Below are 14,233 nucleotides of genomic sequence, written 5' to 3' on the forward strand. Positions count from 1 at the left end.
CTCTTCATCTTGGCCTCAAGGGGGAAGGCACACTCTGTTACCAGGGAGGACAAGTTCCCAACAAGCAAGCATACAAGAGTTTCAGCAAAAACAGCACAGGGTGGTAGGCAGGGGAAACAGATGCAAGGGCAAACAGACAGGTCAGACATTTCAAATGTATCTTTGAAATACATTTCATCACCATCCCACAAAAATAAGAGCAAAAAATCTAGACAATGTTTTACAGAAGAAAAGAACCAACCCCTTTTCTTCCATAAAGGCTACCTCGGAAATCTCTCGGCTGGTGCTGCTGGGGCAGAATTAGCTGCTGTGTCAGGAGAGAGCACACCTCCAGGGCTGAGGAGAGCTGGCTGTGTCCACCAGGCAGAAGCCCACGTACATAACCCGGCACAACAGTTAGGGAAAGCAGCACCCACAGCAGCTGACCAGCAAGCCCTCCGTGTAGTTGATACATCAGAACAGTTTCTTGTGCACAACACACCCTCTTCAGAAAGATTTATACCATTTCAACTTCCAAACATAAATAAAGATGTATTTTTGCTATGTCATGGTTGCTTTTGCTTTTTTCTTCAGCCAGAAATATGCTTCAAATTCCTTGCATGGGAAGGTTTTTTTCTAGCAAGCCTCATACCTGCCGCATTGTTTTGTCTCCGTATTTATCAGTTATTTCTCTGCTAATATTTACTACATATTTTAAGACAGAGGTACCGTTCATGCTGTCACTCAGACTTGACCTTCTATTTAGAACCCCAAGTCTATCATATAATCACGCTTCACTTAATTTTACCGTTTTGCTTTGCCAAGTTTAGGTTTAAATTGCTTACCTGTACTATAAAGCAACAAATGAAGTTTCTGATTAAGATTCTTCCAGTGAGAGTGAGACCAAAACTGAACAAAGCACTGGTAAGAAAAAGAAGCCACTGTGTTGGCTCAACTCACAAATTGGCAAAAGGAGCCAAAACACATCTGCTGGTTTTATTCCTTCATGGCTATCAACATGGGAATAACAGGACTTGTGCTGCTCTCAAGACTTCCAGATTTCAACAGCCCTAGTGTTAGCTTCCAATTTGAGATCACCATTTTTAAAGAATTTGGCCTATAAAATATATGTGCCCAGAATCATACTTTTACATTGCATTTTATATTCTTCCAAATGCTGAACGTAAACTTCTCAGCTTCAAGAGGAAATTTCTCGTCTCTAAAAGGCGCGTTCACCTTCCGTGCTGCACACGCTTCCACCCCAGCCAGGCAGAGCTGGTTTTAGTCAGACTACAGGTTTAATTCAGTGCATGCTGAACTGGGATTCACTTATTTCATGCTTGCCCCGCTTTAAGAATCAAGCAGTGCAATATTAAAAATTCTGATTTATGACAAGTTTTAATCAAAATTTGCAAAACGAGTTTGAGAGTCTTTTTTTGCCAAGTCTTGATTTGATAAATAGAAATAAGTACCCCAGAAAAACTGAAACTTCGGGGTGAGTTCTGAAACCTTATTTAAAATTCAGCTTCTAAATATTGCTGGATCTTTTAAGTTGTGTTTATATCAGGCTCAGGAAAACAATCATCCTAGAACCCACTTAATGTAAGAAAATCAACCCCTTTGTTCACTTTTTCTACTTTCACTTCAAGGCTCAAAATTAGTAGCAGTTTTTTTTCTTCCTTTTTTCTTTTTTTTAAATAAAAAACTATTTTTTTTAAATAAAAAAAAGAAAACATTGATAGAGTATCCCCATATTTTCTAAAAGAGATCAGTGAGAATTTAGAAGCCAAAATTGATGACGCAGAGCTCATGAAGGCGTTGGTAAAATTTAGCAGAAAAGCATTCAAAATGCCCATTTTTAAGGTAAATTAATGGAATTGAAGGAGTAACACATAAATGAGAGTGATCAAAGGCATTTTCTTTAACATGCTAACAGCAGACCCCAAACACCCATCCGCAGTGCAACGAGTACAGCACGTTCTGGCTGTGAACCTGGTGCAACCAGACAAGCATGTTCAGAAAGCCAAAGCTCTTAGCACTGGAAAGGAGAACCATATTTTGCACTCAGGCTCTAAATCATAAGTCAAAAGCCAATCATTAGTGGAAATAATAAGCTGAAAGATGTTGGTGTGGCACGCACCTTCTGTATCATCACGCAATTGCTCCACCACATCTGTCAAATCCTCCCAAGAGTCTTTGCAAACAGCAAAAAGAAAGGAAAAGAAAGAAAATGTCATGCAAGCCAAGATCTAAAGGAAAGATTCAAAATCAAGGTACAAGGGAAGGATAACTGAAAGGGAGATTCGCATAATACAAGACTCAATTCATATTGGCAAGGAATTTGCAAGTCAAAAGGGTTTGTTAGTCTGCACAAAGCAATACAGCAAAGCTTATTTTTCCTCCTTGAGAAGCAAATTAGGGTAAGATTTAATAAAGCTGTAGGAACTGTTGCTTTATTTGCATTAAGACAATCAATATTTTAGTAAAGCACATCCTAAAAAGAAAAGCAAGAAATATGTTATTTTGTTTATAAGACCAAAGCACGAAACTTTTGGTTGTTTATGCAACGTCAGCATTTGCTTCAATTCCCTCCTACCCAGCCCCCCCCCAAAAAAAAACAAAACAATAGGGAAATGCAACTATATATGAAAATCAAGCATGACAAGCTTTGCACATTTCAGGAAAATTACATACTGAGGACTTTTTAATAGGCTTCAATGAAGGTCTAACTCTGTTACAACCATCAATTCAAAAAGAAAAACAGCGTAGAGGTGACCCAGCTTAGCCTGGACTCGGGTCACAGGTTTCACGTCATCATTCTGATTTGATTCACTAAGACCTCAACCAGAAAACACTTTTCTCCTCGCTGGGAGCTTGCAGAGGGCTGGCAGGCACGGGGAGGAGGTAGGTTTCCTGGCAGAGGAGCAGGCAGGACAGGGCAAACTCGTTTCAGCACACCCACTAATTCCCTGGGTTTGAACCCACAAAACAAAGCCTGATAAAGCCCCGGACGGTCTGTGCCCCGTGGGATTTTCCGTTCCCTACTTACGTGCCCGCTCTCCCCAGCGCTGATTTGCAGCCCGCTGAGGCACAGGGAAGGCTCTATTCCCCTTCACACGCCGGCCGTGCCAGAGTCCTGAGCAAAGTACACATGCTGCTAGGACCTCCTCCCTCCCACGGAAAAGTTACCACCAGCCTTCTCCTGCCCCAGGACCCAACAAACAGCACATTCATGCTGGCTGCATTTGAATAGAAAAAAAGTCTAAATACCACTGTGACCAATAATTCAGCTGATCCCCAAAAGCTTCTTATGCTGCAATAGCAACAGTCACCATATCCTCACAAACTATTTTATTCTAGATGGTTTTTAGCAATCAGTTTTCTCCATATAGCAGAAATTCACTTCCTCCCCTATGGCTGAGCATTACTGCAACAATAACAAGGGCAGAACAGCACCGCTCACTGTGTCCTACCCATATCCCCATGCTGAACTGACCACCCGCTTTGGATTCAGCGGGGATTTTCCCCCATCCTAGTTACTGGTGAGCAGAGAGGGAAGATAAGAGCAATCAAATCAGATCCACCTACCTCCGCTCCCCAGGTGAGGCTGGCAGTTTCGCTTGAGAAATTCCCTGCAATTGTAGCAGCAAGGCACCAATGATGTTCCCCCCTACACACACGCACACACCTGCTTCCGCTCCACTCATGGCTTTTGGTTGTTTATTACAGGTGTTAACACCGTCCCAAAGGCTTCCCGGAGTTCAAAGTTAAAGTAAACTTTCTGTAGCTTAGTGCAGCAGTGGATGGATTTCTCTTGCACTTTTCTGGACTCCACTGCACTCATTTCCTGGAGTGCCATGCCCCCCTCCCCTTGTTTTTGGTACATGTAATGCAGATACCAGTGTGCTTCAAGTATTCAGTATCTGGGGAGAATGCTTTGCAAAACACATCTACGTAAACACGTTAATACAGCTAGGATTTCCTACCTGTATTTCTAGGTATTTCTAAAATTAAATGAGGCCAAGATCTAGCTGCTCATACAACCATTTATTTGATAGCATTTTCCACCACGCACAAAGATCAGAACCAGATCCTATTCGTTCCGTAATCCCTACCTGCACACTGAGATCAAGGACAAACATCCCCAGTGAACAGAGACCTCTCACCAAATATTGAGGGCTTTTTTCCTTATCCGAAGTGTAAACGATGAAGAAAATATCATAACCAAAAAATAAAAAATAAAAATCTGTCTCTATATACATACATGCACTGCATGGGCCACACATAAGCCAAGTATTTAACATCTCTACTCCTCTAAGGCTGTCGTTGCTCAGCTCCGTATCCAGACACCGCCCTGGTCCTCCATCTTACTACGAGCTGTTAGCAAAGGGCAGGGAGGCTCGCACACTGAAAACACAGGTTTTGAACTCTCATCGCTTGGAATTATTCTTCACCAACATGGGAAATAACTGAACTATGTCAGGTCAGCAAATTCCAAGCAGTCCACTCCCCCTCCACCATCACACTGGGGCTCAACGTTTCACAGAAAGGTGCAAGAAACCTCCCAGCTGAGCTGGCTACATCTGGACCATTGCCACCGAATTCACATTACAAGACGAAGCTATTTTGTTTGGTTGGTTTTGTTTTGTTTTAATTTAAACTCTTACCAAGTAGCAGTCCACGTAAAGCTTGCAAACAAGCGTCCAGTGCAGTCTCAAATATTTTGTCCTATTATACCCCTGCAGGCAATAGTCCCAGCCTCTTTCCAATGAGAAACACTTGCGAGAATTGCATGGATTTACATTGGCACTGAGGGACTATGGGACCCGCACAGATTTAGAGGAAAAGGAATACATTTAACTAGCACCTCCTTTCATACTTTTTATTCATTTCCTTGTGCATCTAGCTGAGGGTTTGCATACATTTCATCTCCTCGTTTACACTGCACAGCTTTCTCTACTTCTTTGGAATTTTCACCTAACAAGACTGGGGAAAAAATTCTTCTTAAGACACGAAATAGTAGCAAAGAACTGCGAATAGATAGTTTCTATGCTCCTCCTCACAGTAAATCCAAGGTAAATTCAATACTTTTGCTTATTCTGCGAAAATGATAGTGATAACAAAGCAGCTATAACTGATGTATACCACATTTAGCAAGCAGGCTGACCGAGACTACGTCTCCGTAGAAGAGCTGCCTCATTCCAACCAGACTCTGCAGAAGATTAGCACTATGGAATTGAGTACCACGCTGGAATAAATACACAGCCCTGCTCTTTACAAAGGAACCAAAACACTTATGATTAACACATTAATCATGAGAAACCCATCCATCATTTTAGCAATAAAGTTTTGTAAGGTTATTTTCTCCTCTGCTTGGCCGACACAGCAGCAGTTACCTTGACTGGTTGGAATACAAGAGACAGTCTGGATCCAGCAGCAGCAGGAGATGCACTTTGGGCTGATCCATCCACTGGGATGGAGCCATCTCCACAGGGGGGTGATAAAGCCCTCACAGCCCCAGTAAGGGGGCTCCAGCAGCATGGGAGCAGCACGAGTTTAGCCACACTTTTAAAACCAGTCACAAAGCCTACCAAATCCCACATCAAATAGGGTTTTTCAGGACATTTTTGTCCTTTGCTAGCAATGTTGAAAAAAATAGTAATACAAACACATCTCAATGAGCAGGGAAACTAATGTAGACAAAAAAGCAGCTGCTCCCTGCTACCACTTTGTTTCTCCTAACAGTGATGTTTAAGGTGTTGATTAATGAATGATGTGTACAGTATGAAAACAGTAACAAAAAAAAATGAATTTGTTCACATCTCAATTTTTGTATTAGCATTTCTCAAAGGCATATGCAATACCTAACAGCTGCACTGAAACTTGTACCAAGTCATGCAGGAATAACAGATATTGCCAGCAGATATGCTTCCCCAGAAAACAAAAGTTTTTATAATTAAGCCCTGGAAGAACGTACCAGTATAAAAATAATTCCATGACAAAGTTGAAGTCCAAAGGCAACACTGCTCAACAGCGATTTGCCACACTTCTACACAAGGCCAAGTAAACATGCTACATGCTGAAGCTGACTACATGAAGGGGAAGTCAAATTGTGGCTTGTTATATCGTGGGCAGGTCAGGGATAAAAAAGGCACCAGATTCAATTTACAGGGTTTTTGAACAGGTGGCACACGAGAAGGAAACAGCTAGAGTTCCCAAATAAATAGAAGCATCTGTGGGGCATTTTTAACAAACCTAAACAAGTGCTGAACATGTGGCCTTCAATAAATGCTGAGCAAGTTCCCGAAGACCTGCACTGCACAAAAACTCACCTATTTCCCCTCAAACTGCTTTTACAGAATGAGTTCATTAAGAAATAGTGTGAAATGCATGTTACCAGGTCCAACAGCGTCTCAGACTATGCTGGGATACCACCTACAAGTAGACTCCCACAATTCACAGTAAGCCTAGAAGTAGAACTCCAAGTTCCCCACCACGCAGTTTCCCAGTCCATCCCACCCACCCATTTTCTGCCCATGTCCTCTGTACTTTTATTAGTAAACACCTTGCGAGTACAACTAGCAGGATGGGGAAACCAGAACTTCATATATAGCTGTAGCATTAGTATAAAGAAAGATGCACAGAACAAGGCAGTGAAGCCACACTTTTTTAAATAGCTTTCAAGCATAATATGAGAACCAAGTTCCTTCAAATGCAGACTAAATAGGTCAGGATCTGGTTGGGTTTTTTTTGTAAGCACAGAAGTCCTTAAAACTGCATAAGGAGAAACTGAGAAATCAGTTATTAGCCAAAAAAAACAGCATCAATTTTGGGAAGTGAAAACAGAGGCTGGTCCAGAAAGTACTCAGCAACAGTGAAATGTGAATCATACCTCTTTGGCTATGAAAAGACCTGACTTGAATCTCTTGGGTTTTGCACAGGCACTTACATAAAACATTAACTCAGCCAAAGATTTACAAACAGAAATCCAGCTAGCCCTTGGCCCCCACGTTCTGCTCACCAACCAGAAAAGGTTGTTTGTTTGTTTTTTTTTAAGCTCACCCACAACAGGGCTTGTGACACACACTGCATATGTCAGCAGCTAAGGGCCAAGACCATAGAGACAACCAGATTGCACTCAGGAGGTCTTGATGCACTTCTGTCTCAAATCCCCTCTGCTCCTGCTGGTGATCTGCTGTGACTGACAACAGTTCTGAAGACAGAAGCAAGGACAGCCAACATATTTCAAATAAGAGCTACAGAAGTGCTGACTAGTTGGTTATGACCAAACAACATAGGCAGGAATCCAGACGATGCTGAAATGAACTGAATCTAACTAAATTGCAAACAAAAATGCCAAGCAACAAGGGTAGCTCTCTCCTGATCCCCCTTCATCCTCTAAATGTACAAACATCTACCTTTCATCTAAGGCCCAATGTTCAAAGCTCTCCAAGATATTTATTTTTTCCTCCAGAAAGGAAAGAAAAGACCACTCCTCCCCATGCCTTATTAACAGGCATGAGCCTAACTACAGCACTTCTCAGATTCACTTAAAGGCACTTCAAAGAGCATGTGAAATTCTACAGCAGCTATAAATATAACCATAAGTTACAGATATTTTCACTGTTGGTCATGTCTTATTGTGCCCTGAAGAGAAGTACTAGCCATGTCCTACAGAGGGCTGCTAATGGAAGAAATGATGACACATGTGCTCATTAGAAGGTTAAAATCAGACAAATAGTCCTATAATTAGCTTTAGTCTGCTGCTCTAACCACTTGCTCGTCTTTTCTGGGCCAAAGCATCCCACAAGGGAAAGTTGGAAGAGTTCTCAGAAGTACTGAATATGCACGACAAATTGCACTTGAGTCTTTCTTTTCTTTAAGGCTAACACTGTCCTTCATTGTATGGGCAACTAATACTTTTACCATTAAAAGGAAAGCTTTAGTCATGTTCTTATGTGTTTTCTTAAATTGCATTATCCCATATTTAATGCCTTAGGTATAGTAATATGTTTAAGAAGGAAAAAATAAGGCAGTCAAGAAAGGTATGTAATAAATAATTTCTTCATATGAGCTGTGCAAATCAGGTGGCTCACAGAGTCAACGAAGAAAAGGGAACAGCCAAGAAGAGATTAAGCATCACACGGAAAGAAATCCAAAGAATTCAAGAAGCGACCAGAGAGCCTGCAGACCCTAATTACAGTAACTATTTATTTAAAAAAATAGAGTGGTTTAAAGAGAAAAAAAAAAGTTAAACTCTCTACCTAAAAATGGGGAGAGAGAGAATGAGTGCCTTACGTACAGCAGAAAAAGAGTCTATTCACTTCAGCCTGCAATTTCTGCCTGGGCAAGCTATTCCCAGAAGGGGAAAGTTAAAAAAAAAAAAAAAGATACTAAAAACCACTTAACACACACGTTGTCCTGTCCTGCTGCACTGACACATGCCCACTTGCAAGTGCCAGCTATCCTTCCAGTGAGAACAGCAAACACCAAGCACACAGGTACCGCTGCCTCCCCTCGCTGCCCAGAACTGTACTTTGCTGACGTGGCTGATGCTGGCACAGCCAGCTCTCTGCAGGTAACAGTTAATTTTACCTATTTCCTCCAACCACACATCACACGTTGCCTCAATCCCTGCGCTGCTGCGCTGCACCTCCTGTCCTCACCCTCTCAGCCAGTGCAACCTTACCTGGCATCCAGCTGCCCAGAATTTCTTTCTTAACCTCACGTTGCAGCACCAACAGGTTGTGCTTCCATCAATTGTAATAACTACGTGGTTTTAGTGAAAAAAATTACACTTATGAGCTTCTTTTAAAGGCTGTTGTTAAGGCCATGAATAACTCCTATGGGAAGCTTCTGATTTTATTTTGGCGCTTGACAGTTCACACATAAACAAGAGAAAAACCACCCTACTTCTTTACCACCGTCTTCCACTTCCCATCTTGGTTAACACCTAGGGGGTTTCTCTGCAATTTTTGATTCATTATTTCTGAGGGAAGTAAACCTTCTCCACATTTCCCAGGCTCATCTGACTTCAATTAGAGTGAGCAAGCTGAGGAGAGCAAACAACTCTTGATTGCAATTTCTTAATTACAACCTTGAAAATATTTACAGAAGTTTAACCTTTAAGACATACCCAAACTAGAGGAGTGCTGATGTGACATCCATCTCATCCTCACCTAACAGGGCATTCTCTTTTCCAATTAACCTGAGGGCTGCTGCACAATACCAATCATCCTGAGGAGCTTTGTAAAGCTTCATCTTCTTTCCCCACTGGTTCAGGGTCAAGTCTTCCATCGGTCATTTCTCTTTCTTCACAGCTCTCTTCCCGGCTTGTGATGGGATTCAGTGCAAATACAGCAAGCAGGGCATCTCCTTCCTCCTCTCCAGGAGGAGGACAAGCTTTATCACGTTACTTTCAGTATGTGCTGTCTGAATGACCTAACTGCTACTCCAAATACCTAGGGTTATTAACAGACTAACGCACGTATCTCACACATAATCGACTTTGCCCTTGTTCTATTAAATCCAGCCTCCAGCTCACGCCTGTTGGGAGGGCGCATGACCTAAGAGTACCACAGCTGCCAAGCTGGCAAGCCACATGCTTTTTTAAGCTCCTTCAAACTTTTGGCCTGTTCAGAGGTTTGTGCCACCATTCACACATCAGGAGAGTACATTTCTGACAAAAGAATATATCTCAAGTGGTTTCTGCCGGTGAGTGAAAGGTCGCTGCTACTCTCAGTACATTGCTTACATTGGATTTGGTTTGCAGTCTGAAGGGCACAATTCATGGGGCAATTCCACCTCTCCCAACAGTTTGCTCTTCCTATTCCACACCACAGAAAACCTAAAACCAACTATGAGTCCCCAGGGTTTCTTCCTAGGTGCCTTTTGTCCTATGCAGACCAACAATTCATACCAGGCCCCCAGTCTCCCCATTCACATGGCCCAGTCTGGCACCAGCCCCTATGGCACACGATTTGGACAAAACCAAATGGCTTTGTAGCTCCCCCACTGAAAATGAGGCGATTCTCGCAGCCCCCAGCATGCAAACTTCCGTGCTGAGCATCTGCTTGTTTGCAAAACAAAAACATAAGGTCATGCTGCTCGTGCAAGAAAGATGGAAAAATAGCTACAGAGAAAATAGAGAGAAAAGGTAGAATCTAAAGGACAACCTAATAGGCAGAGTAACAGATTAACAGGCAGGAGGCATTTGAGCACGTCAAAGTACAACTTGTCAGTAACAGCAAATCCCCAACTTCTACCCATGGCACCTCACGCAAACATGCAGCTGAAAATAAGACTTTTAAACTAGAGGTCAGAAAAAGTAAAGAAAAAGCCAATTTTAGCTAGCAAAAAATATACTATGGAAAAAATGATTTAATCTTTGCATGTTATGAACATACTGCTCTAATTCCCCATTTTAGAGCAAATACAATAGGATTTTTTTTGAATTGATACTGTAATAGCTGCACATCACTTCAGACCATACAGCTACGACATGTATTCCTTCTGCTCTCGATTACAAGCTGATCTCATGAGGATTAAAATTTCCATTGCACTAACATGAAGCTCCTCATAAAGAATGGTTAAGTCAAAGCAAAAATTTGCCATGCTGTAAAACAACACAAGACCATATTGCACTTACTTTGTTGCCCCAAAAGGTCAGATCAGCATTGACTCTTATCTCTGCATGCATGCTTGGATGAGCAACAGAAAATATAAGGTGTTTCTCCACACTTTGGTCCCTAAGGATGCCTCAACTGTTATATATATTGCAAACAAACAAGAGTCTAATAGTCACCAGAGCCACATCTCACCACTTCAGTATAGAACAAAAGTTTTGACTTCCTAATTAAGACCTATCGTTTAAAAATATATATATTTCTAGGCTAAGCAGGCTTATATTTTATAGCAAAACAAGCGTATTTCATGCCCAAATAACTGTTCCAAAAGAAAAGGAAATACTTTCATTGTTAAACTGCAGCATCCCTATGACATGGTATATTGCACACATACAGTTGCAACAAACTCCCTAACTGTGCTAATGAACCTACGCTACTGCTACCCAACTTGAGGAACAACTCAGTTTTGCTCTGAGTTACGCTACCAAACTCCAACTCTACGGCAAGAAATGAAACCTCCCCAGATCTTCTTCTCAGACCAGAACCCATCTCCCAGCACAACCAGGCTTGGTTTTACTGAAAATCAACACCACTACAGGAAGATGCCTACAGTTCTTTAACATCAGCAAATACAACTACGTTTACCACTAGGTACTGAAATTGCTCGCTCCCTCCCTGTCCCTCCAACTCCAAGCACAAAACTGGCCTCAGGTGGATTACTCCAACAAAGGCTAAGGCCAACAGATTCCCACGGAAAGGGCTGGCAGCAGGTTTGGCCTCAAAAATAAGCACCAGCTGCCTCTCTGCTTGGGGAGCTTTCAAAGCAAAGTCAGGAAGCACAGCAACCTGCCTCTAGCTCCCCCTAACATCACATTTCCACAATCTGGCATTATTTAAACTTGTCCTCTGATGTCTCTCTCTCACTGAAATTGAAACGCAAGGCTTTGATGAGGGATATCAAACCAGAGTAAACAAGAATCACTCCCTTTAGCTACCTCTTGTACGTTTAAACCCTATTTCCTAAATTGTCTGCTCTAAAGCGTCAATAAAAAAGCAGCAATAAAAGTAACAGCTAACAACAATCTCCTTTCATGGGAAAGAAAAAAAAATGCAGCTACTTGTTTAGCAGCAATCCAGGCTTCTGCTATTTCACTTGTTTAGCCCTGCCTTTGGTATAACCACAACAACAAAATCTTTAAAAATACAGAAACTGAATCTCACACCATAGCCAATAATACGGAGCAAAGCTTGAAGGTGTAAAGTCTGTAAGAGTTACTGGTTTTAAAATAAAATAAGGGAACCCAGAAGGTGCAACTGGAGACCCCCGGTCTCCCCTGGAACTCCTTGAGTCATTATAGGGCACCTCGTGAGAGCAGCCCCGAGGAGTCCAAATTCTTGAGACTCAACTCTTACTTTCCCATCGCGTTTTCAGCCTTCCCCATCCTCTTTGCTGTTCTGTTTGGGACCCTCTGTCTTGTCTTCTGATTTTTCCACTGCCCAGAGCTGCCGTCTCCCTCATCCCCAGGTCCTCTCCTCGCTGTGAGGTGACGGGCGGGCAGTTCTGGGTGCAGACGGCTGCGATGCAAGGCCAGGAGCACGGCTGCTGCTCATCCCCAGCACAATGATGCGGGAGGAGGAGGAGGAGGATGGCTGCTTGTGGGCAGGGGAAGGGGCACAGCAGGTCGCAGAGCGGCTGGAGGCAAAACCTCTCTGGGAGCAGCAGGAACTGAAGGAGGGCAACCTGGGGCTTCAAATCCTTCTTTCAAGCAGGATGTTGGATGTGCAACTGTGATATATTCATTTCATTTATTTTATGTGTCTTGATTCATAGGAAAAAAATGCAACTTGTTATTAAGCCTTGGGCAAAACCCTAAGGCTTTTTTTTTCTTCACAGCCCCTACATTTTTGCATCAGTATTATAAAGCTGTTTCAGAACAAGCCAGCCCCAGCTCCTCTGCGTTTACAAGCCCCGTCATCCTGTCCCCTCAACCCTGGCACGCACCGAGGACACCGAAGCAGTGCTGATGCAGTAACTCTGCAGTTCCAACGCAAGGGATCAAGCTGTGTCAGCTCTCCTATTGTGAACACTTCTCCCTGAGCTTATCTCTACTAAAAACATAACTTGGATCCAAAAAAAGAACAACTCTCCCTCCCAACAAGCAAGTTTCTTAGGTTATGAATGTATAAATAGCTGCATCAAGGTCACTATGACAGAGCACTCTTTTTACTAATTTTTGACATGCAAATGAAATAATGTTGCAGTGAAATGAGCAAATGCTGTTTTCCAGCTCTCTCTGATACCTGCAAGAGACTGACTATAATTACAGCTTAAAAAGCAATTATTTTTGTAGTTTGGGGAAGGGTTATTCTAGTGCTTGCCTTGTTTACAGAAACATGCAAGAGTGCAATCTGTAGTCTACAGGGACACGCTTTCAGCATATTTGAGAAAGGTAATCCAGAGAAGCTTTGTTACAGGACCTGGATTCATCTAAGCCTACCTTCCCCCTGAGTTTGGCCAGAATGAGAAGACGAAGAAAGAAAAGATGCATACAAGAACAAGGACCTAAGTAACAAACTCACTGTGCTACAGAAAGATTTTCCAGGCTATACCAAGAGCCCTAGACTGCTTAGATCAGTTACTAACCACAGTGTGACAAACCAAAAGGGCAGTTAGAGGGAGGGAGAAGGACAAAGAGTAACAATCCACCAAAAACAAGATGATGCTGATAAAACAACACAAAAAACCTGAAGCCCAAAGCCACACAAGACTACGTCTATGCCACACACAAGACCATAGAAATGGGAAGTCAGCTGAATTACTGCACCCGTGGCTCACCCTGTACTGACTGCTCTGGCTCCATTTTCCTGAGCATCTCTCTGAAAGGCTGGGATGTGCTTCAAGGGGAACCTCAGCCTCTGCTTTTTAAATCTCACTCTAGTACCACATATTTGGCAAGCAAATCCAAACCAGAGGGCTGCTGCCACTGAATTAAGTTTAAAACTCGAGTCCTCACCCCAATTTAAGCTGCCTCATCCAGCAGAACAGCGATATTACTGAGTTGCTAAACCAGCATCAAATGGGTCAAGCAGGACTACTTGGTGGGACCACACACTTCACTAGTTACTGGGAAGGAGATGAAAGATGGAGTTCCCTGACCGAAAGATGCTCAGCATCTGGCAAGGGGCCCTCTGAACCCAGCAGCATTGGTGCTAAGTGACCATGGAAGCACCAGCTGCCTTACAGTAAAATTCCTGCAGAAATTCACATCTTCTCCTTCCCCACTTCTTTACTGATAGGGCAATGCGTCGCTGTCCTCTTGGTCTGTTTTTTTTCTCTCCCCTCAGTTTTCACAAAGCTTTCAGTCCTTGTTTCACCTGACCTGGTATTAAACTGCTTCCACCATCAACCCAGATGACAAATCCTTTCCCAACAAAGAGCTAGACGTGTTACACCTGCACATTTCAGGCTTCCGAGCCATAATAAACAACAGCACGGCCAGCAGAAATGAGCTGCAAGGCTTGTGATGCTGTTATCACTTGACAATCAGCATAGCTGCGTAATCACTTGGGGCTTTCCAAAACTACCCACTGGCCATGTACAGACAGGAGGCAGTACTTTGACAGTGTGC

The 14,233-nt window shown here is 42.7% G+C and overlaps 1 protein-coding gene across 7 annotated transcripts in view; it reads right to left on the reverse strand.

Annotated features, from left to right (window-relative positions):
* RUFY3 (RUN and FYVE domain containing 3) overlaps nt 1-14,233 on the reverse strand; it is a 55,383-nt gene that overhangs the window by 32,374 nt on the left and 8,776 nt on the right. For 4 of the 7 annotated variants that reach the window (XM_027456033.3, XM_021279702.4, XM_027456037.3 and 1 more), the window contains exon 2: nt 2,120-2,173. The exons of the other annotated variants lie outside the window; for them this stretch is intronic. In XM_027456033.3, the coding sequence (XP_027311834.3) occupies nt 2,120-2,173 (54 nt within the window). The remainder of the gene's footprint in view (nt 1-2,119; nt 2,174-14,233) is intronic. 7 annotated transcript variants of the gene reach the window in all.

The sequence above is a fragment of the Anas platyrhynchos genome, chromosome 4, assembly GCF_047663525.1.
Source record: "Anas platyrhynchos isolate ZD024472 breed Pekin duck chromosome 4, IASCAAS_PekinDuck_T2T, whole genome shotgun sequence".
NCBI classification, from domain to species: Eukaryota; Metazoa; Chordata; class Aves; order Anseriformes; family Anatidae; genus Anas; species Anas platyrhynchos.